The 22,317-nt window shown below is 48.4% G+C and overlaps 1 protein-coding gene across 4 annotated transcripts in view; it reads right to left on the minus strand.

The window, feature by feature from the left end:
* Nucleotides 1-22,317, minus strand: part of GALNT14 (polypeptide N-acetylgalactosaminyltransferase 14) — a 236,826-nt gene that overhangs the window by 27,125 nt on the left and 187,384 nt on the right. For all 4 annotated transcript variants that reach the window (XR_002732623.1, XM_023217301.1, XM_023217302.1 and 1 more), the window contains exons 4-9: nucleotides 20,495-20,562; nucleotides 18,008-18,073; nucleotides 17,715-17,836; nucleotides 8,424-8,511; nucleotides 7,505-7,589; nucleotides 4,813-4,916 (exon numbers count right to left, since the gene is read on the minus strand). Coding sequence is in view for 3 of the 4 variants with exons in the window: in XM_023217301.1 (XP_023073069.1) it covers nucleotides 4,813-4,916; nucleotides 7,505-7,589; nucleotides 8,424-8,511; nucleotides 17,715-17,836; nucleotides 18,008-18,073; nucleotides 20,495-20,562 (533 nt within the window). In the remaining variant the exon portion in view is untranslated. The remainder of the gene's footprint in view (nucleotides 1-4,812; nucleotides 4,917-7,504; nucleotides 7,590-8,423; nucleotides 8,512-17,714; nucleotides 17,837-18,007; nucleotides 18,074-20,494; nucleotides 20,563-22,317) is intronic.

A 22,317-nucleotide genomic window follows, 5' to 3' on the forward strand; every position in this document is an offset into this window, starting at 1 on the left:
TCAGGGTCTCAGGCTGAAATCAAGGTGTCAACAGGATGGCTTCTTTCTGAAGGCTCTGAAGATGAATCCACTTTCAAGCTCATTCAGGTTGTTTGCAGAACTCAGTTTTCCTTGGGGTTGCAGGACTGAGGTTCCCTTTTCCACGTGGCTGTCACCCTTGGGGCCTCTCTTGGCTACTTCCATGTTGCCCTCTCCAGCAGCTGTGGTTGGTCCCTCTTGGGCATCACATCTCTCTAGTTTCATATGCTACTTCTCTTCTGCCTCTAGCCTGAGAAAGTTCTCTGCTTTGAAGGGCTCAAGTGTTTAATTGGGTCCACTCAGAAACGCCAGGGTAATCTCCTACCTTCAGGTCACTGATTAATGACCCCAAATACATCTGGGAAATCCCTTTGCTATGTAAGGTAATATCCTGACAGGTTCCAGGGATTAGGGTGTGGCTGTCTTTGGAGGCGGCTGTTGTCCCCATTACAGTCCCCATTATAATCTCCACTTTAAAGACTTAGAAACAGGCTCAGTGAGGTGACGTAACTTTCCTAAGGATGCCTAGCAATGGTTACAGGATTTAAACTCAGGCCTACGAATGCTTAATGATGTTTATAGGATTTAAACTGAGGCCTACCTGGTTCCACAGCCCACATTCTTCCCATAACACTCACCCACCCACCCACCCCCCGCCACACACATACTCACACACTCAGGAGAGCCAAGCCTGACATAGCCTGGTGTCCCTGACTACATTCTGGGACAGCAGGTGGTGGCAGTTCCTCTCTGGGCCCCAACTCACTGTCTCTTCTCAGCAGTCTTTTGTGCCTGCTGTGCTTTGGAAATCCCCCATTCTAAATTCAGGAATCCCATATTTGCCCTTCATATATGTGCCAAGGGCTCCTTTTTGGAAATATATACCGCTTACATACCTACACACACACACACACACACACCCCTACACACACACACACACACACAGACTTTACACTAGGGCAACAGATTCCTTTTACACACACACACACACACACGCATGTACTCCCTCTCTAACAGATTCCTTTTATCTCTAAAGACCAAAAGCTAAAAGTAGGATGCAGCTCAAAGTAGATACATTACATGTACACTGTGTTATGTAAATTGCAGTTTAAGCATCCAATTTTAATGCAAATCAACTTCTGAAAAAAAAAAAAAACTAAAAGCCACATTTCCCTAACATCTGCTCATAGGCTGAAATGCACATGTAATGATCAAAACTATTCAGCTCACCTTAGAAATACTTTGGAAATGGTGGCACTGAGGTCAGGGCATGTGAGTGTGTGAGACACGGCTTTCACATGGCCACCACAGCCAATCCATCAGTGGCTGCTTCTAACTCATGAAAACCAGGATGGGGTAGGGCAGGGGCAACATGCTATTGAGTAGGTCACAGTCACTCTGGCCAGAGCCTGTCCCAATCATCTCATGCATCTTTGTGCTGTGAAATAAAGACAACACAACATACGCAAACATGTCTAGAACACACAGAAATTCTATTACTTAGAAAGGAAAGATGTCTCTACCAGCTGCTATTGTGCTTAAAGGGAATCCTTAAACATGTCTCTGTAGGACTCCATTTAATCCAGTGAAACTTATTTTAAATGGAGCCTCATATATATTGCCCTTCCCATCTTGAAGCCCCTTCCCATTCAGCCTCTGGCTTTTTGAACCCACATTTAGTAAGCAGTTTCTACCATTGCTGGCTCAAGAATGCGAAGTTAGGTGGATGATCTTGCCTGTAAGGAGCCCCAGGTTTGGTAGAAGGCTGGGCGGCAGACACAGACGAAGAAAGAGACAAACATATACAAGGGCTCTGTGCAGTGATGGAGAAGAGAACCCGGTGCTGAAGGGTGCACAGTGAGGGAGAGGGTGGGCCAGAGGTAGGGCAGGGAAAGCTTCCTGGTTCTAGAGGGGGTGGCCCCAGGGCTGAGTCCTGCAGAAGGTCAGCTTCTGCAGCAGAGTGAGTTTGGTAGAAAAGGGAAGCTAGGTCGTAATAGTGGGTTGGGCTCACTCTGGGAAGGGTGGGAAGTTCTGTTGGTACCTCTGGACCTAAGGCTGAGGCAGGAGCAGGCTGATGAGGCTGGAGAGGCAGGCGAGGCCATGGGAGGGAGGGATCCAGCTGAGGAGTGTGGGTGTCCCCTTAGCACAAGAGGGAGCCACTGAGAATGCCAGGCAGGAAGCCGCAGGGAGGTTTACATTTCAAAACAAGCACTTTGGCAGGGGTGTGAGAGCTCAGATTCCATAGTACAATAGAGATGGAGGACCACTGAGGAGAGTATTGGGGCAGATGGAGAGAAAGCGATGGATGTGAGTGATGCTGAGGTCAGTTGATCTGCAGGACTTGGTGGCTTGGTGGGTAGGAGGCCCATCCTGCCACACTCTGGAGCCAGGACTCCTTTCTTCACCCCTTAGTGCCATCTCCCCTTCGCAGCTGCAGTATCACTCGCACACCCCATCCAAATCCCTGATCTTCACGGAGACCCTCTTTCAAATTCCCCCTTCACGTACTCAGTGCCTTGTTATCCCCACCTGCAGATGTAACACTGTCCACGTGATACAGTCACCACTGGAAAAGCACTGCATTTTCTGGCATTTAAAATGCCAAAAACAAAATCCAGAAATGGCTTTCTAAGTGCTGTTAGCTGGCTATAACATAATGGAATGTTGGGGCGGGGAAAAACGAAGTGTTTCCTGTGATAGCTGTTGGCAGTGCTTTTTTTGTGGTTTAAAAAATTTGTGATGGATTGTAAATGTCTCTCCCCACCTCCCAGCACCCTTTCCAACTTCTCTATTCCAATCAGCCCTTGTTGATGCCAAAAGAGTCGGAAGCCAGCTAGATGAGATTGCTACTTGATTTGAGCAGATGTGTGTTAACATCGCTATAAGGAAAGGTATTGCTACCGATACCAAAATGGACCAGACTGTGCCATCCTTGAAATTCATGCAGCCTGAATCCAAATAGAACTTCCATGTGGAAGAAGAATCATACTCACTTTGTGCAGTTCAAGAGGGCAGAACAAGCCCCGACAGACAGAAGATGGGGTAGCTGGGCTTTGACTTAGAAGAATTCTCTAATAGTTCAACAAAAAATTTATCTACAACAGAATATGCCAGACTGTGAAGTAGTGAGTGCATCATTATAAGAAGCATTTCAGCAGAGATTGGATGGCTGCTGTCTATAAGAAATGCTGTAGAGAGGATTCATCTGATGGCTGAGAGAAACACTGGAACAAATCACTAACTATAAGAAACACCGAGGTCGTCAAGACATAAAAATGGGCTCCGCACCATAAGAGAGAAATCCCTGCCCCACTGAGAACACCAAAAGTCCACCTGCTCCAAGTTCCCCTGGGCTGGTGCAGGCAGACCCAGCCTCGAACCCCACACCAGCAGCACCCTATCACATTCCAGAAGGCCTTCGTGGGCTGGGTCCCAGGGAAGGGATTCGATTTTGTGGGTGTTGGGGTGTTTTTCTGTTTTGTTTGCTGGGCATCCAGTCTGGACCCTGTATGGCAGGAGACTGACTTTTCTGATGCATTTCACTACACTGCCCAGTTTGGGAGAACAGATGCTGTGGGTCAGGCCAGAAGCCATAAATTTCCAGGAAATAACTCTCAGTGACTGAGGGAGAAAGCCATAAAACACCCTGGAGGCAGAAACAGGAGAAAACAATGGCAGCGGACAATACATGGATTACTGCTAAATGTTGGGATGTGCCCCATGGATCATTCTCTTGGCCTGCACCCCTGCTCAGAGAGCCCGTGCCAGACATGTGCCAAAGTGCCCAGACAGAGGATGGTCCTGACACTTTGGGATACTTCCTTTTACTCTACCATGATGTGTTCATTCAACAAATAGTTACAGAGGGCCTCCTACCTGGCAGCCACTATGCTGAACACTGGAGACAGCCAGGAACAAAATGGACCCCAACCCCTGCCCTCATGCCGCTTCTATCCTAGTGATCTCCTAGGTCTCACCTGCTGGAGGGAACTGATATGTATTATGCCCACATGGTGTCAAGATTTTATACACTTACTTCAATGGCTTTTAACAACCCCAAGAAGTAGAGGTAGTATCCTGAAGTCACACCTTTAATACCAAGGGAAATGAGGTATTAAGTATCACTAGCTAGATGGAATGGGTCTTTCTGACTGTGCTGTTTCTCCTGTGGCTGCAAGCCTCAGCTCTATACCACCATGACTGCACTCAACCATCTGTTTGTACAGTTTTGGGTCCTGTAACCCAGCCCCCTTCCTCACCCCTTCCTCTCCCACTATAAGATAAGGACAAAATATCCCCAGACCCTCCTCATTATCCAAAACTGAGTGCTGCAATCAAAGAAGCCAACAGACTTTAATGGATGTTAATGGATGTCACTGTTGTTCCTGTTCCTCATTCTTTCTCCTCAAGCTCCTTCCAACTCCAAATTTTCAAGTGTATCACTCTTAGCTCAAGCCGGTACTTGACCCCTTAGAGTTGGTGTTCTTCCTTGGTCTTCCTGGCTATTGCCTCTCAGCTTTCCCCTAACAGTCTGTCAGAGAGTGTTTCCCAGTCCTCAACATCCATGCAGCCCCATGGAGAGATTCCCTTGTTATCAACGCCCTCCAACAACTATTCCTTTAGCACCCTACTGGCTTTACCCCAAAAGAGTAACTCACCATCTCCCAGGACCTCATCCCAAGCACGTGTGACTCTCTGACAGCTTGGTGCTGGATCCAAAACCACAGAGGTCCCCGCCCCAGCCCCCAGGGTGTATAGAACAGCATAGGTCAGGATGCAGAGGCAGGGACTCACCAAAGTTCTCCCCACCCCAGATGTCCATGTCCATATCATATTTCCCCAGGTAATCAAACCAAGCTTTGTCGATCACGAAGAGCCCTCCAGCTATGATAGGAGTCCTGTGCATTTGGGAGAAAAAGAGAGGGGATCAGTTCTAGTGGGGGGATCACTCTCAAACTCTTCGGCCCCTTGAGTCTGAAATACCCATTTCCCATTTGGGGAAAGAAAACCCCACTGCGGGAAGAAAACTCTCATTTCCTTCCCATTTCTGTTCCTCTCGAGAAGGGCCAGTACATTTTCCAGTTACCTAAAATGAGAACAAGCTCCAGGGATTTTCCCTGTGATTATAAATCTCCTGACCTTGCAGACAGGCAAATTCACTCATTAGCATACCTCCCATGGGGACACAGGGCTCACTCTGGACCCTAGCTATTCCGATGACCGGGGGAGCTTCCCCCAGCCTCTTCCACGGGATCCACACAGCAGGGCTCTCTTGGGAGCTCTGTTACTGGGAGAAGGGACAGTGGGCTACCGACCATGCAGAGGAGAAGGGCTGAGGCAGCACTTGGTAGCAGCACATCTGCTTCCTGAAACTGGGCTCTCTCTCCTTTTCTTTCCTCTTTATGCCTCTGTTATGGGTTGAATTCCTTCTTAAAAAGATATGCTGGAGTCCTAACTCCCAGTATCTTAGAATGTGACTGTAATTGGAGACAAGGTCTTTACAGAGGTAATCAAGTTAAAATGAGGTAATCAGCCCGATATGACTGGTGTCCTTATATAAAGGGGAAATTTGGACTCAGAGACAGACACACAGAGGAAGAGGATGTGAAGAGATACAGGGAAGACACGGCCATCTATTGGCCAAGGAGAGAGGCTTAGAACAGCCCTCAGAAGGAAGCAACCCTGTGGACACTTTGATCTCAGACTCTCCTCCAGAACTGTGGGATGATACATTTCAGTTGTTTAAGGAGCTCCGTGTGTGGTATGCTGTTACAGCAGCCCTAGCAAACTCACACACCCTCATATTTTTTTTCCTTTTCTTGGCCCCAGTTCCCAACCTTCCCTGGAGAGATGCCAGAGGAATGCCTGAAAAGGGGCTACCAAGGAAGGCAGGGGGGGAACAGATTCCAAGCTAATAATCAGTGGCTGGGTAGGTGGGCAAGCCCTCAAAGACCTGGCCCCCGTTCAGTGGATCCAGAGGGTGAAGGGAGTTTTCTTTCATATCAAACAAGGAATTGATGGACAGCTGGTCAGAAGCCCAGGTCTCCTGATGCTGCCACATTCTGCTGTTCCCTGAGAACTGGCTTCATCCTGGGAAACAAGTGCCCTCTGATGAGCAGAGCTGTCCGACAAGAAGAGAACCTGTCCTGAGAACGACACCCCTGGGACAGAGGCAGGAAAACCCCATGGGAGCTGCACAGCATCACCTTGACCCTTTGGTCTTCCCACGCCCACACCATGCACGGCCCCTGGTGAGGAGCTGATATGAGCTGTGTGATGCTCAGCATAAGAAGAAGCTCCTCGTCCCTCTCCCTTTAGAAATGAAGGACTTTGTCCCGGGTGCCATCTGGCTCCAATCTCCCTCTTGGTATCCGTCCAAATAGAGAAGCCTGGAGGAGCAAGGAGGGGCCATCAGATAGATGAGACCAAGGTCCTCTCCCACAGTAGAATTCTCAGAGTCCCCACCCCCATCTGGAAGGTCACCATTCATATTCCCATTTTTGGCTCTTGCTGGTCCCTTTGTCCTCAATTTGACTTAAGCCAATGCACCAAAACTGATTAAATATTTACTATGTGCCAACACCAGAGACACAGAGATGCCTTTGGTTAGTCCTGGGCATCCCTAATCCGGACTGAGAAATCCAGTGGCCTCTGTTTCTATCCCTGCACTTCTTATTATCCTGCTGCCCCGCCTGAGGCAGATTTGTTTTAGCTTAAGTATTCCCAAGAGGCCTGGGACGGGTTTACTGTCCAGTAGGTAGGACACCAAGACCATCACTCTTGATGCTGAGACCACAGGCTCCCTTGTGTGGTGGCCACTTGCTGAGACCACAGGCTCCCCTGAGTGGTGGCCAATTGCTCTATTCTACCTCAAGCCCTCAGCTGGCCCCCAGGCCCCATGCAAAGCCGTAGCCACCATATGCTGTGGGTCACAGTGGGGCCTGGAAAAGAGGATGTGGGTCAGGACAAAGGCATCCACAGCCCGGCAAAGCTTCCAGAGTTCAAGCCACTGTCATGTTCCTGTAGAGAACAGGGCAGCTGTGCTTATGAACACGTCACAGTGGCCTTCATATTGCCCTCCACTTATGGCAGCGGCTGACTCAATTTTCCTGGGCTGAATTCTGACATCCAAGACCCTGGGACTTTGCTCCTGACCCTAAAGGACCATCTTTCCCCTCATTAGAGGCCCAATGGGACCATTCAACCAATGTTGGGCTCCGACATTAGCAGAGGCACAAGGACATCACGGCATGTGTGAAAGTGGGCAGCACACCTCAGCACCGGCTCTGCTGGCCCCCATCCCCTTAGCGAGAAGTCCCCAAGAGGATAGAAACCTCCTAAAATAAAGGCAAAAGTGGAGATGGCCTGGCAAAGGGCTCCCTTTGTCTGCTTGATGCTTTGACTTCTGATATTGAGCACCTCCCTACACTCGACAGGATTCAGTGGCGATGGTCCACCCACCCCTGCACAGACCCTTCCCACTTACCTGATGGGCTCTGTGGGGTCCAGGCGCCGAGCCTTCTGCTCTGGGGAGAGCTGCTCCCACTGGAAGTGGAGGCTCCAGTCAAACCCTACAACACAGCACCAACCCACTTGTTTTGGTCTCTCAAAAGCACTTGCTCATTCTGCACCTTCTCCAGAAGGTCATGAATGCACCCAGGTCCTGGAGAGGCAGGTCTCAAAGAGGCCGGTGCCTGGATTACAGGTTTCCTTAGGCTGACCAGCAGCATGGCTGTCAAAGCTCCACTCACAGCTTCCTGCTCTTCCTTTACCCACTACTGCCTCTCTGAGCCTTCTCTGCTGTGTAGGGTTAGAAATAAAGGGCAGGGGATAAAGAGCTAGGGGTAGGGCCTGAGGATGACAGGATGGATAGTCACGGAATGTGGGCCTCGGTACTGAGTCTCAGGAAGGTGTGAGCAGGAGGTTGGCGAGAGGCTCCTAGACTACCTGAGCCACCTAAAAGTCATTCTTGCAGTGGGGGCAAGAGTGGGTCCTGTGTGGAGAGCTGGGGTGGGTCTCCCCAAACATGCTCCCCTCCCTAAAGTCCCTACTCCTGTTAACAGAATAATCACGTCTCTAGGAGAGGGTGGTACTCGCTGCTGGCATCAGAGCAATGCAGGCCGCATGTAGCTGGGAAATCCTTGCTCCCATCACGTTCTTGGGCCCTGAGGTGAGCCCAGACTTAGAGCTGGAGCTCTGGGTGCTGGGAGCATCCTGCCCATTCCCTAGCCATTCCATCCACAGTCCTGGTGGTAAGGGCCAAGCTAAGGTAATTATAGTGCAGGTTGCACGCTGAGCTTTCTCGACAAGCCACTAAGAGCTTTCCCTTCACTCTCCCCACTTAAAAGCAGTGACTGGGAGGAAAAGAAAATCCTTACTGGGGAGGAGGTGTCAGCCCGACTCACCCCCTCTGAGCTCCGACGCAGACTCGATGTAGGTGAAGGTGTCCAGGTTAATGATATCGATCACAGGGCACACCACCCGCGTGTAGTCCTGTAAGACAACAAACCCGCACTCAGCTTATGGAGAGGAGCCCAGCTGGGAGTCACGGAGCTTGGGATGGTCCCTCGTGAGGGTAGTGCCAGAGATGAGTTTTCTAGCCTTCACGGAGTCCTTTTGTCACTGGATCTTAATTTTTCCATCTATAAAAGGGAGTACTGGGCACTGGAACCTCTCCAGTTCTGATGCCTAAAATGCTAAGAGGTTTTCCTTGACCGCTGGGACCTCCCTGCCACAGTGGCCATCTAAGAAAGGTGGACATGATGGAGGCTGGCTGGGGAGTATTGCACACCCAGAAAGGGGAAATCGAGAAGAAGGGGCTCCAGAAGGCCTTCACCATGAGTGGGGCTCTAGGAGGCAGAGGACATAGTCAGGTGGTGATACGGTTTGGATCTGCGCCCCCAGTCAAATCTCATGTTAAACTGCAGTCCCCAGTGTTGGACGTGGGGCCTGGTGGGAGGTGACTGGATCATGGGGGTGGATTTCTCATGAACGGTTTAGCACCATCCTCTTGGTGCTGTTCTGGTGATAGACAGTGTGTTCTTCTTGTGAGATCTGGTTGTTTAAAAGTGTGTGGCACCTCCCCACTCATTTGCTCTGTTGCTCCTGCTCTGGCCATGTGACCAGCCTGTTCCCCCTTCACCTTCTGCCATGATTGTAAGTTTCCTGAGGTCTCCGCCAAAGCTGAACAGATGCCAGCATCCTGCTTCCTGTACAGCTGGTGGAACCATGAGCCAATTAAACCTCATTTCTTTTATAAATTAACCCAGTCTCTGGTATTTCTTTATAGCAATGTGAGAATGGACTAATACAGCTGGGAAGGTGAGCCCAAGACTGCAGCCCCAAGAAGCAAAACCGTACACCCATCGTGCTTCATTCTAGGCCTGTGGTTTATGGATAAGTTGATGAATAGCATCTCCCAGAGTCCTAGTTTTAATTGTCCCCTGCAGATGAATAGTCACAAATTTGTACCAGGCCCCGACTTTCCTCTTAGCTTCCAGACTCAGACACAATATGCCATTGGCCACCTCCATGTGAATTTCACTCACCCTTCAAAGGTTGGCTTCATTGTCTTCTCCCCAAACATGCTCCCTTCCTTAAGTTCCCCTATTTCTGTTAACAGAATCATCACCTGTCTCCCCTCCCCGCAGCACTAAATGAAGAAGCTTCACCCAGGCCATCAACCAGACCAAATCCTGCTGGTTCTAACTCCAAAACTGCTCTTTGAGTTCAGCCTGCTTCTCCTCCATCCCCTCAAGCCTGGAGTACTACAGTGGACTCCTAAACCCAACCCCACTCTATCTCCTGCTCTTCCCCTTTTATTCCACATATGGCTGCCAAAGTTGTCTTTCCGATTTGCAAATCTGACTCTGCCACTCAGCTGCTAAAAACTTTAACTGCCTCTAAGATAAGTACAAACTCCTTAGCGTAGCATCCCAGACCATCAAGAACAGGCCTGTCTCTAGGTTTCCAGCCTCATTACTTGCTATGTCCCTCAGGCCACCCCATCTATAGCATCAAAATCATATGGCGGGAAACATTTTCAAAATATGCAAGCCTAAGTCACCAGCTTCTTGGAGCCATCAAGCCACTGTATATATATTTTTCAAAATTCTCATTTCTGGGTGAGTAGCCCTGTACCCAATGTGCAGTGAGGAAAACTCCCCACGTTGCTCAGAGAGGTGTCAATGAGCTGTGAACACCGAAACTTTTGGACAGCTAAACGGGAATCAGACAGCCCATCAAAACCAGCAGGTCCCCGGGAACCAGGCAGGACTGCTTTTCCAATCCTCTGCACCAACAACCCTTTGGCCAGCACAGGCAGGAACCTCTGTTTCTCCTTGAAGCCATTTAATTTCCTGGTTCAATCTTTCCCCCAAATGAGGTTGTCTTCTTATTTTAAACTCTAGATTCACTGAGTGCCTGATTTTAAGTTCACAGACTTAATCTGGCCCTCAGCCTCCCACATGTGACTCATTCTGACAGTAACAAGGTGCCTCTGAAAACCAATTGGCCCACATGGAAAGAAATGCTCATTTTCAATGCATGACTTCTACCTCTGGGATGTCACAGATGGTTCATTCACAGTCAGCACTGCACCTGCCCAGCTGCCACAGTTCCTCTGGGGCTCTTGGGCCACTGTCATTGTGTGTCTGTGGATCTGTCCACAGGATCCATATGGATACACACTGCAGGCACACACACCACTATCCACACAAACACCTGGACATGCACACACAAATACACACACAATTGTTCCTTAAATTCTGAAATGACCTCAGAAGTTCAGAGATATCTTCTGTATGTCTGACAAAGTCTTGATTTTGCCTTTGCTTTGAGCTTTGGGGCCTCTGCAGCTGTACTAGGGACTTCTGTGACTCTTATGCAATAAAGAATTAACCATGCCCAAAGATACGTTTGGCCCTTGCCCAGCTCCTGGGAGGTAACCTGTAACCCCTTGGAATGTCCTGCCTAGAAGAGTGTCTTTGTTTACCTGGGACTGTGGGTTACACCAGATAATCTATGCTAACAATGTGGTTTATAGTGAAGACCTTGGGCCATCTGGTACCAAGTCAACTTGACCTCTGGAAAGGCATGGAGATCATGAGGTAGTCAGCCATGTCTATTTACTGACCCCCAATAAAAACCCTGGATATCGAGGCTTGAGGGAGCTTTCCCCTTTGGCAATACTCTGGATGTTGCCTCACAACCTTGCTAGGAGAAGTAAGTGGTATCTGTACAACCTACTGGGAAAGGACAACTGGAAGCTTGTGCCTGGACTCTTCCTGTGCACCTTTACTCATAGCTGGTTTTACTCTGTATCTTTTCACTGTAGTTAAGCCATAACCATGATTCTAACAGTTTTGCTGAGTCCTCAGTCCTTGTAGCAAATTATTAAACCTGAGGGTAGTCTTGGGGACCCCCAGATTGCAATCCTGTTTTGCTTCGACTTAAAAAAAAAATCTTTCCCCAGTATTTAAAAACTGCAATGGAAAATAAAATGCTGGTTGCTTACTTTGGTCACAGACTTCCCCAGAAGCCATGCATGGGCTCTGCCTCCAGGGCTGCAACAGGCTCTGGTGCACTCCTCCTATAAGCTCTGAGGGGTTCTGTCCTTCTATTATTCATGTCATAGCTCAGTTGTGGCATTTGCTTGGCTGTGAGTCTTGGAGGCCAGATAGGTACTGAGGGATATTTGGGGCTAAGTACACATAAAGCTATGACCATGAATAGGCCTGCAAGAGGCTTTATAAATCAGTCACCAAAGCCAGGACACGACCTCTCTGAGTGCCCTGGGAGGTCAGTACCTGCTCCGCTTTTGTATCCCTCAGCCCCGGCCCAAAGCCTGGTGGGCAGCAGGTGTTCAATCTGTGCTGGCTAAAAGAGGGCATCTATTAGCTCCCTCTAAGGACACTGTGTCAGTGCTGCCAGCAAGCAGGTGGGTCAATTACAGCTGAACAAGATGGCTTCTCCTCCTGTAGGCTGGGTGATGGAGGGACTCTCAATTAAAGCACCGAGGCACACTGAGCTCTCTGTGTGCATGCCCCAGCAGGATGTATCTTTAAAACAAGGTCCATGCTTGGGCTCAAGCAGGCAGCTGGTGGAACCCTCGCAGATCCTGGACCACACTCCCTCCTCTCCCCTCCTCCAAGCAAATCCAAGCCCCTACTCTCCACTCGACTCCTATCCAACCCTCACCAGGAGCAACTACAAGAGGCTGAATGCATCAGCCCAAGGCCATCTATCACCCCTGCCATCAGGCCTCTCATTTCTCCACTGAGTCATGTAATTAAAACCATCTTGTGAATGGGCAATCAAAAAGCTCCTAGAGATGTCCACTCTTGTGATCAACCAGCACTCCTGAGTACTTACTGTGGTTTAGGAATCGTGGCAGGTGCAAGGATGAGTAAGACCTCACAGTCTAGGGAAGGTGAGGACAGGTGAATAGATGGTTCTGACGTGGGTATAGACACACAGCCTGGGGGCATCTAAGCTGGCCTGAAGGGAGGGGCGGGGAACACATGAAGGAGTCCTCAAGGAGGTGACATTGTGGGGCAAAGACAAGGACACCTGGGTTGACAGGACACCTGGGTTCCCATTCTGATTCTGCCATCTAGAATATGTGTGACCTTAAGTAAATCAGCCAGCTCTGGGGACTCTTTTTCTTCATCTATAAAAGAAAGACAAACTATTATTTGCAAAACTATCCTGCCTCTCTAACTGGGCTTTTGTGAGGAAACAAGAGAGAAAGGCATGTGAGAAGGCTTTGAAGAATATGTAAGCTATGATTTATATAAATTTACCAAATGCTTTGCAGAGATTGGAGTTTCTTAAAATCTTTTTTTCCTACTAAAGAACTATGTGGATAAGGAGAGTGAAAAAAAAAAATAAGCTTATGTTTAAAAAAAACCCCAACTTGGTACTTGTTTCAAGTATCATCATGTAATTGAAAGGAAAAGAAGGAAAATTGGGGAGGTTTTCAATGTGGAAAACACCAGCTGAGGACAGCGGATGACAGCTGAAGCCCAGCCTCTTTCTTATCTCTTTCTATTTTTGAAAATCCCAAACTCCAATTACAGCTTAAAATTTCCACTTCCACTCACAGGATCAAATCATGTCCCACTCTGAGACAAGACACATCCAAAGACACCAGGAAACACAGGCTGATGCATGCCCCCACTCCCTGTCCCCAAAGGGCTGGCCCAGAGGAACTGTTCCAGGTCATTAAAAGAGTCAGAGTCACACCAACACGGCACAAGTATACATATGTAACAAACCTGCACGTTATGCACATGTACCCTAGAACTTAAAGTATAATAATAATAATAAAAAAAAGAGTCAGAGTCTTAGCAAAAACCTCTGCAGTCCACAAGGCCTCTGCAGACCTGGGAGGGTGAGAGCTGGACCATGGCTCCTGGGTTTGTCTCTTCGCTAATCTCTTTGCTACAAAAGCTTTAGCTCAGATGGGGGTGAGGACCCCAGGAGCTTAGCTTAGGAGGAGAAGGAGCGTTGGCAGCAAGCAGACATTGCTCACATTCGGAAAAGAAGAGATGAAGGCTTTGCCTGACCAGCAGGTAAGGCTGGCCATGGATGTAGAAAGGATAGCACTTTTCAGAGAGGGTTTCTGAGAAGAACCTGGGGCCACTGGGACGGAAAGGGCTTCACAGGTTCATTAACTGCCCAAGGAAAGCAAGGCTCCCTCAACACATTCCGCAGGGACAAAATCAGCCTGGGGATCCCTGCAGGTTAACCATCAAATTACCATATGAGCCAGCAGCAATTCATATATGCACCCCAAATAATTGAAAACAGGAACCCAAACGAAACCTTGTACACAAATATTTATAACAGCGCTATTCACAAAAGTAAAAAGGTGGAAACAACCCAGGTGTTCATCAATGGATGGATGGATGGATAAACAAAATGTGGCATACACAGGCTATGGAATATGATTAGCCATGAAAATGAATGCGAATACATGCATTCATACTTGAAACAGTATGCCAATATCCATACAACACGGATAAAACCCAAAGATATGCTAAGTGAAAGGAACCAGGATCAAAAGGCCACATGTTGTGTGATTCCATTTATACGAAGTGGGCACAACTAGCAAATCCATTGAGACAGAGAACGGATTAGCAGTGACCAGGAGCAGGGTGAAGAGGAGAATGAGGAGTGAGGGATTGCCAATGGGTATGAGGTTTCATTTTGGAGTAATAAAAACTTTTCCTTTTGGGGTGATGAAAACTTTTAAAATTAAGTAGTGGTGAAGATTACACAACCCTGTGAATATATTAAAATCATTGAATTGCCCACTTTCAAAAGGTTAAAATGGTAACTTTCATTATATGTATTTTGGCATGGGCACAGCTCTGGGCAGAGAGCTCCTGGGTTCAGGTCTGAGTCTTTACCATGACCTCACCTAGCAGCCCCCAACATCCAAGGAGACCTGGGGTCCCAAGAACTTCAGTTCCATGGGTGCATGGCCAGCAAACTGAGAGGGGAAGGGGTCTGGTCAGAGGCAGAGGTCCTGAGGGGCGAACAGCCTGAGGAGAGACAGAAGTGCCAAGTGTGCACTGCACCATGCCCTGGACCTCAGCCCCTCATTTCCTTCTCAGAGATGAACTTCTTGACTGCAAGTGTACAATACAACGCATCTGCCATTCTCTCGGCAAGGAGCAAGCTGCCTTAGAAACGTTGCTCGGAAAATGCTTATGTATAACATTAAGGGAAAAAAGCAGAATACAAAAATCATATAAATACAGTATTATAATAACTATTTAAAAAGACACTTCTGCAAAGGCAAAAAGATCCTGAATGGAAAGAAATGTTAACAGTGGAAGTCTTTGCATGACAGAGTTTTGGTTGATTTGTTTTCATTCTACGATTCCATATTTTCCAAAATGTCTGCAATGACCATGGGTTACTGTTGTAATGGAAAATGAGAGGTCGCAGCCTCCTCCATCCTCTGCCAAGGAGTTTTCCATTATACCGCAGTCCCTGAGCTTGAAATCCACTTTAAAGATATGACCTTAGTTTAGGTAAGGAATACCTTGTCTCTTCTGTGTAAAATCCCCTGTAAACAGAGACACTATCTCCAACTCCCACCAGTTTCTTCCCAGCTAAGCACTCCTAGACTTAGTTCTGATTCTGCAACCTTAACCTTTAGTTTTTGTTTACCATACTCCAGTTTCCTTTTAACTCCAGGCATGAAGGGCAGCAGGATGACATAGCTGACCCTAGGGTAGTGTCAACAACTCACAGGTAGAAAGACTTTTTTGGGGAGGTAAAGGTTCCTGCTGGGGAGTAGAGTTCCCCTACTTCCACAAACAGGAGGTGCGCAGATGTTTTCCATATTTCTTCCTCACAAATGAATTCCTTCCCTTTTTTTTTTTTTTGAGACGGAGTCTTGCTGTGTCACCCAGGCTAGAGTGAAGTGGCACGATCTCGACTCACTGCAACTTCTGCCCCCCTGGTTCAAGCGATTCTCCTGCCTCAGCCTCCCGAGTAGTTGGGACTATAGGTGCGCACCACCACACCCAGCTCACTTTTTATATTTTCAGTAGAGACGGGGTTTCGCCACATTGGCCAGGATGGTCTCGATCTCCTGACCTTGTGATCTGCCCGCCTCGGCCTCCCAAAGTGCTGGGATTACAGTCATGAGCCACTGCACTGGCCTAATTTCCTTCTTTCTAGAGCTTTTGTGGTTGCTTCTACTTGCAATTACTTAAACTGTGCTTCCCTTTACTGGAGGTCATTTGTGAACCAGTGTGGCACCAGTGCACAAGGAACCCAGTGGGCCTTACTAAGCAGGGCATGGATTCCTTTACATAGCCCATTCCAACCCTTGGGACTCTGCTCAAAATAGGTGCTCAGGAAATGTCTGTTGATTCATTTATGGGTAGGAAGCAAGCTTGATTTTCTCCTCTTCCAACCATAACACCTCCCCATGGCATCTGGTTTTTTATTATCATGTCCGAACACTGAGCACCTGCTCTATGACAAGCAGCGTGGCCACAAGGAGTCATTGGTGCCTCCACTGGATTTGTAAGCTATTAGGGGAGGCAAAGGACTAATCCAGAAGAGGAAATGGTGGGTCAAGGGAGCAATGACTGCCAGGAATGATCCTAGCTGGCGACGAAGTCAGAAAAGACTGCCTAGAGGAAGGGAGCCACGGACAAGGCCCCACAGAGCAAGGGGGTTTGTGGAGAGGAGGGGAAAGGTATCCAGGGACAGGAAGGGCTTGGACAGAGCTGGAGCAATGGGAATGTCGGGGTATGTCCAGGGACAAGGGGCTGCAGAAGAGAGCACGGAGGGAGGGGTGCATTTGGAAGGGACTTCAGTGCCAGGAGAGGCCCTTCAACAGGTATCTGTTCATGGCAACATTTCCCAATCGAGACCTCTTTGCCTAGGAGATATCCAAAAAGAGTAGGAGAGGAGATTTTTCTTTTTCTTCTTTTTTGTTTTTGAGACAGAGTTTCACTCTTGTTGCCCAGGCTGGAGTGCAATGGTGCAATCTCAGCTCACTGCAACCTCTGCCTCCTGGGTTCAAGTAATTCTGGAGAGGAGATTTTTCTAAACAACACTAAGTGGACGACGAGCCATCCCAATCTCAAAGAAAATGGTTACTGATAGGCCTTAACATCTAGGCCCATGTGACAGAACTTTGTAAACCTACTGAGGTTCTCTCTTTGGAATGAACAATGTTAGGAAGGATTTCCTTGTTTTCTTCTAAGCAGACGACATAGCTTATTCTTCAGTCCTCTTAACTCTGTCATTATGCAGGTAGGAGTTTAGGAGCTACCATGAAGAGCGAGCAGGAAATAACCACAGCACAGGGAAGATGCTGTTGAGGCAACGCCAGGGATCTGGTGCTGGTGGTACCAACCAGAAAACATCGGACCTAGTGATGTAATTGCCCTGTTTCCTCTTCAGTGAAGTGGGTATATTCAAAATACCTGACCTCCTACTTCACAGAATGGCTATAGGAGTCAATAACTCAGGAAGAGGAACAAATGCTAGTCATTGAATTGATACTGCCATCTGCAATTGCCACACATTCTGTAGTCAGTAGGGAAGTGGATAGACTTCAGGAAATATAAAATAATAAGATAAATTAAATTTCCTTTCACTTTTTGGGGAGTAATTGAGACACTGGAGGAATGAAGCATCTAGAATTGTAGAGTAATTTAAGGGCAAACAGGGGCAAGGAATTCAGGTCTCTTAGCATCTAGCCTGCCTGCTTGGTGTAGCCTTTGGGTGAGGGTAGAAGTAAGACAGAGGCCCCAGGAATTAGGGGATGAACCCTGGTTAAGTTTGCTGCCTCCTTTCCATAAAAGACGCCCATAAAGGTTCCCATTCTGGAACCTTCTGCTCTCTGGTAGAACCAGTTCTGGGCAGTTCATTCCTACCCAAGAAACTGCATACGTTATGTCCCAGCTGTCCCAAGTGCAGGCCTGCTATGGGTGACAGTCCCAGTCACAACACATCCCGGTCCTTGCTCCACCACTGATGCCTTGTGACCTCACACAGGCTGCTCTACCTTAGTTCCTTCATCCATAAAATCAGGACTGCGATCTGTTCTGCCCACCTCCCAGAAGAACTGGGGGTGCATATGTGAAGTAATGAGCTTGAGAGAGAGCCTGGAGAAAGCTGGGGCATGAGGCCTGGCCCTGCTCCTCAGCCTCACTCACCTCTTTGACCCTGTGCAACAGAGGCTGGAGCCAGTCCCTGTTCACCTCACAGTGGCTGTCGAGGAAAGTCAGAGTGGTGCCCTGGGCAATGTCAGCGCCCCGAATCCGGGACCGGACCAGACCTGCAGTCAGGAACAAATGACGAAGTGGGTGCCACTGTCACTCCATTGTCCAGCAAGACTAGGGAGAAGCCACCCAGCATTCCCCACTGACACCCCAACACATACACACCATCACACCTTCGACCCCCGCACACTGACCCTGGAGGCTCCCGCACAGCAGCTCAGACCTACCTTGTCGTTCATTATTGCGCAAGCATTTCACCTTGGGCAACTTGATGAGCTGTTTACAGTCATCAGCTGCAAAGACAAAAGGTTAAGCCAACTGAGCGCCTGGGGATGGACCTACATGTTACAACTGTGTGCATTGCAGGTGAACCTGAAGGGTAGGTGATGCAGCCCTGCCCACTGTCCCCTAACTGCAGAGCGCAGTCCTGACTCCAGGGTGTTTCCAGGCTGTGAGGGGCTGACAAATCACTGCTGTCATACAAGGTGGCCAGCCTAGGGCAAAGAGGCCTCAACTGGGCCACTTTGGAACAGGTCAGTACACAGTGGCACCTGTATACTTGCTTGAAAATGTTCCAGGTGGAAAATCCTGGCCTAGTCACCTGGGGACATTTCTCTTTTCTTTTTAGTTATTTTTCTCTTTAAACAATTTTTAATTTAATTTTTTAATCTTTAATTCTTATGGGCCCATGGTACGTATATACATTTATGGGGCACAGGAAATGTTTTGGCCCAGGCATGCAATGTGTAATAATCACATCATGGAGAATGGGGTATCCATCCCCTCAAGCATTTATCCTTGTTATTAATACAAACAATCTCATTTCTCTTTTTTTTTTCAGACGGAGTCTTCCTCTGTCACCCAGGTTGGAGTTCAGTGGCACGATCTCGGCTCACGGCAACTTCCACCTCCTGGGTTCAAGCGATTCTCCTGCCTCAGCCTCCCGAGTAGCTGGGACCACAGGCATGCACCACCACCACACCTGGCTAATTTATGTATTTTTAGTAAAGACAAGGTTTCACCATGTTAACCAGGTTGGTCCTGAACTCCTGACCTCAGATGATCCTCCCGCCTTGGCCTCCCAAACTGCTGGAATTACAGGCATGAGCCACTGCGCCCGTCCCCATTTTTCTTTTCTTATAGGCCATTCAAAGCAAAAGATTAGAGTCCTGGTCACTTTAGTAGGTCTGGTAAAAACTGCTGGAAGGCCAAGACTAGAGGAGAGTTTAGACTTTCCTTTCAGCTCACAGACCTGCTTTGGGAAGGGTCCCACTCAGCATGCCTCCCATTACACAGAGCTGGTTCACCTCTCCACCATACAGGAAACCCCATCCGAGGCATCTGTCCCTGTCAGTCCTTGGCTTGCCTGCTGCTCCTCACTCCTTTGGTTCACCAGCTCCCTGGCTCTGAACTCCATATCTCGGTTTTGCTTTATTAGTTTATTGACTTTGGCCTCCCTGCTTGGCTCTGAACTTTAAAGAAAAGAGTTACACGGGCTTCTGGGCTAGGTACTGTTCTAAACACTTCAAACGTGTTAACATATTTTTTTTTCCTTACATAAACCATATATACTATGATTATCTCTGTTTTATAACAAGGAAACTGACGAGCAGGAGGTTATTTGCCTAAGGCACATAGCTAGTGAGTGATTTACAGGTCTAGGATTTGAACCTAGGCAGTCTGGCTCCAGAGTCCATGCTGTATTCTGCTTACAAGTGAATCCAGCGGCACTCTCTTCTCTTGCCTTAGTGCCAGGCTACCCCTCGGCAGGGCCAGTGTCTGCCCACCTCCAAGCTCTTCCTCATTAGGGAAGGGAGAGCAGATCCTCAAGTTCCAGAACTCAGAATCTTGATCTCATTGCTCTGGGCCTCATGTACAGCCCACTTCCGCATCACCTCCAGAGGTTCCGAGGCTGCACCAATGGGTGTGGGTTTCCAGCCTTCATACAGCAGACCCCAGTGTGGGGGTGGCTCCCCATGCCCATCTTCCAGCCTCACAGCTGGTGTGGGTGGGCTCCACTCTGCTCAGACTTGGAGCTGTCCACAGTGGTCATTCCGTTTCCCTCAGTTCATCACTAGGAAGAGGGTGTTCTGCTTGGTTATGACTGACTGCACAGAACGGTACCCAGGCTCCTGGGAAGATGGCTTTCACGGGAGGTGTTGGCACTACCAGTACATTAATTCTGACAATGCTTCGACTATTATTGTACCTTTCAAATTCGAGGCACAGTGTCTGGAAAGACACCCATGTTTTTCTTGGGGAGAGTGGATTTACTGTGAATTTGAATGGGACCCAGGTTCTTTGATAGGATAACTGGAGGACACAAGGTAGGCAATGGTGATGAGCAAGTGTGCCGAAAGGTTGGAAGGCAGCCCTCACTGTGTCACGGCCAGGTGACAGGATGTCCCACGGCAGCGGCGGGGGGGTGGGGGGGGCAGTCGCAAAGATAGGGCCCACCCAGACCTCCCAGGGAGTGATAGGAAGACGGCCTTAGCTCAGACTGCAGATTATTGCAGAGAACCCAAGAAACTGTTTTTTGGACATAAAGCTTCTCTCCTTCTGAGCCTAGCCATGGACACTCAAAGACTTCCATACCTATTACAAACCTGGGCTTTTCCGCATTCCCAGAAAACCAGTGGACTCACCTCTGTCTGTTACAGAGTGGCTGGGAACAGACATTGGTGTTTAAAGAGCAAGTGAGCGACAAGACTTACGGTCATTGCTGAAGTCATCCACTAATATGATTTCCCGGATCAGATGCATAGGGGTGCGGTTTAATACACTGCAAGATGGAAAGAGAAAAAAATCATTGTGACTTCTAGTGGCAAAATATATGTTATTAATCTGAGTTTTAAATAAACACCATTGCATTTGAGGAATGAAAAATCAGAGCACCAAAGGGCTTGTCCAGTCATATTGCTTATCTGTGAGCCAGCAGGAATGTAATGCTGCCTTCACCATCTTAATGAATACCTCCACCACCCACAAAGCCACCCAGACAGAAGCCCAGGGTTAACCTCGGCAACCCTCCTACTCCCTGAAACCCCACAGCAAATCAGTAAAGACTGGCTGGTTTGACTGGAAAATGTCACTCAAATCACTTTCACTTCTTATATCTCTACCCTGATTCAACCTATTCTGTCTGGTTTATAGCCTCAACTTGCTCCAGCCTCTCCCAGGCCATCTTGCTCGTGGTCTCCAGAGTGAACTTTCTGACATGGAGATTTGATTGTGTGATTCTCCTCGCCAGTGCAAATAAATAAACTGACAACCCCCCAGGGGCTCCTCACTATTGACATCCCAAATCCTCAGCACGTTCCTAAGGCCTTTGCCATCGGAAGCTGGCCCACCTTTTCCCACCTCACATGTCCAGTGACACTGTCTGAAGCTGTCCTGCTCATTCATAACTGAGAGCCTCTCTCCTGCTGCTGCTGCTGCTGCTGCCGCTGCTTGAAATGCCCCTGTGCTGCCCACAAGGACCAGTTTGAATGTCACTTCCTCCCTAACAGCTTTCCAAGCCACTTAGCGAGAATTAATTGCTTCCTCCTCTGGGATCTCCTAGCAGTTTGTATCTGATCCTATGGCTTTTCTCACTTCCCAGCCCTGAAGTTTGGTTTTGTACCTCGCCTGCCTGTGGTCCCCTCTGGAGGGAAATATCCCAGAGTAAGACCCTCGACGCATTGCTCTCTTTATTGCCAGAGTCCAGCACAGCGCCTTGGTCCATAACTATTCCCTTGAGGGATATTTACTGAACACCTACTATGTGCTCAGCACTGGGCATATGATGATTCTACCCTCCAGAAGCTTGTGGTAAAGCAGCTACTTACTGCAAGCTGTGTAATCTTGGGCAAGTTACATTACTGCTCTGTGCAGCAAAGGATCCCATCTAGAAAACAGGGATAATAATAATAGGAGAGTACTTATTTCACAGTGCAGTTGAGCAAATTAAAGGAGAAAGTGTATAAAAAGCATTTAGCATGATATTTGGCACTTAGCGATAACAAATGGTTGCAATTGTTCATTATCACTTAATGTGGTGCATTATTAATGATTTTTGAATCTAACTGACTCACTTACCCCTCCTGTGCTGTGGATCTCTACCCAGGGGCAAGGTTAACTCTGGGTCTTAGGCCTGAATGAGATGACTGGATCCTGTTTCTCCTGAACACCCCAAATCACGTGACTTCTCAGAAACATGCGTGGGCCACACCAGCCACCACGGGATTCCCAGAGCCCCATGTATGTTGGAGAGGGGCTTCAGAATGGATGCAGGTGGAGGCGCTGTGTGCAGCCCTCCTCCCAGAAGGGCCCTTCTGAGCCCTGATTGGAGTGCATCACCCCTTCTATGCAGGATGCAGACTCTCCCGGAAGAGAACTTAGCCTGGAGCTCCCATATTTATGAAGCCTTGGTTCGCACCATGGCAACTAGTATCAGGTGGAGAGAGGAACCCCAACACAAAGTCCTGAGCCCACTGTCTCTGTCTTCGGGAGCTCGGGGTCAGGGAGGGGAAAGAAAGACTGCAGCCTCTACCAGAGG

Source organism: Piliocolobus tephrosceles, chromosome 15, assembly GCF_002776525.5.
Source record: "Piliocolobus tephrosceles isolate RC106 chromosome 15, ASM277652v3, whole genome shotgun sequence".
In the NCBI taxonomy this organism is placed as follows: Eukaryota; Metazoa; Chordata; class Mammalia; order Primates; family Cercopithecidae; genus Piliocolobus; species Piliocolobus tephrosceles.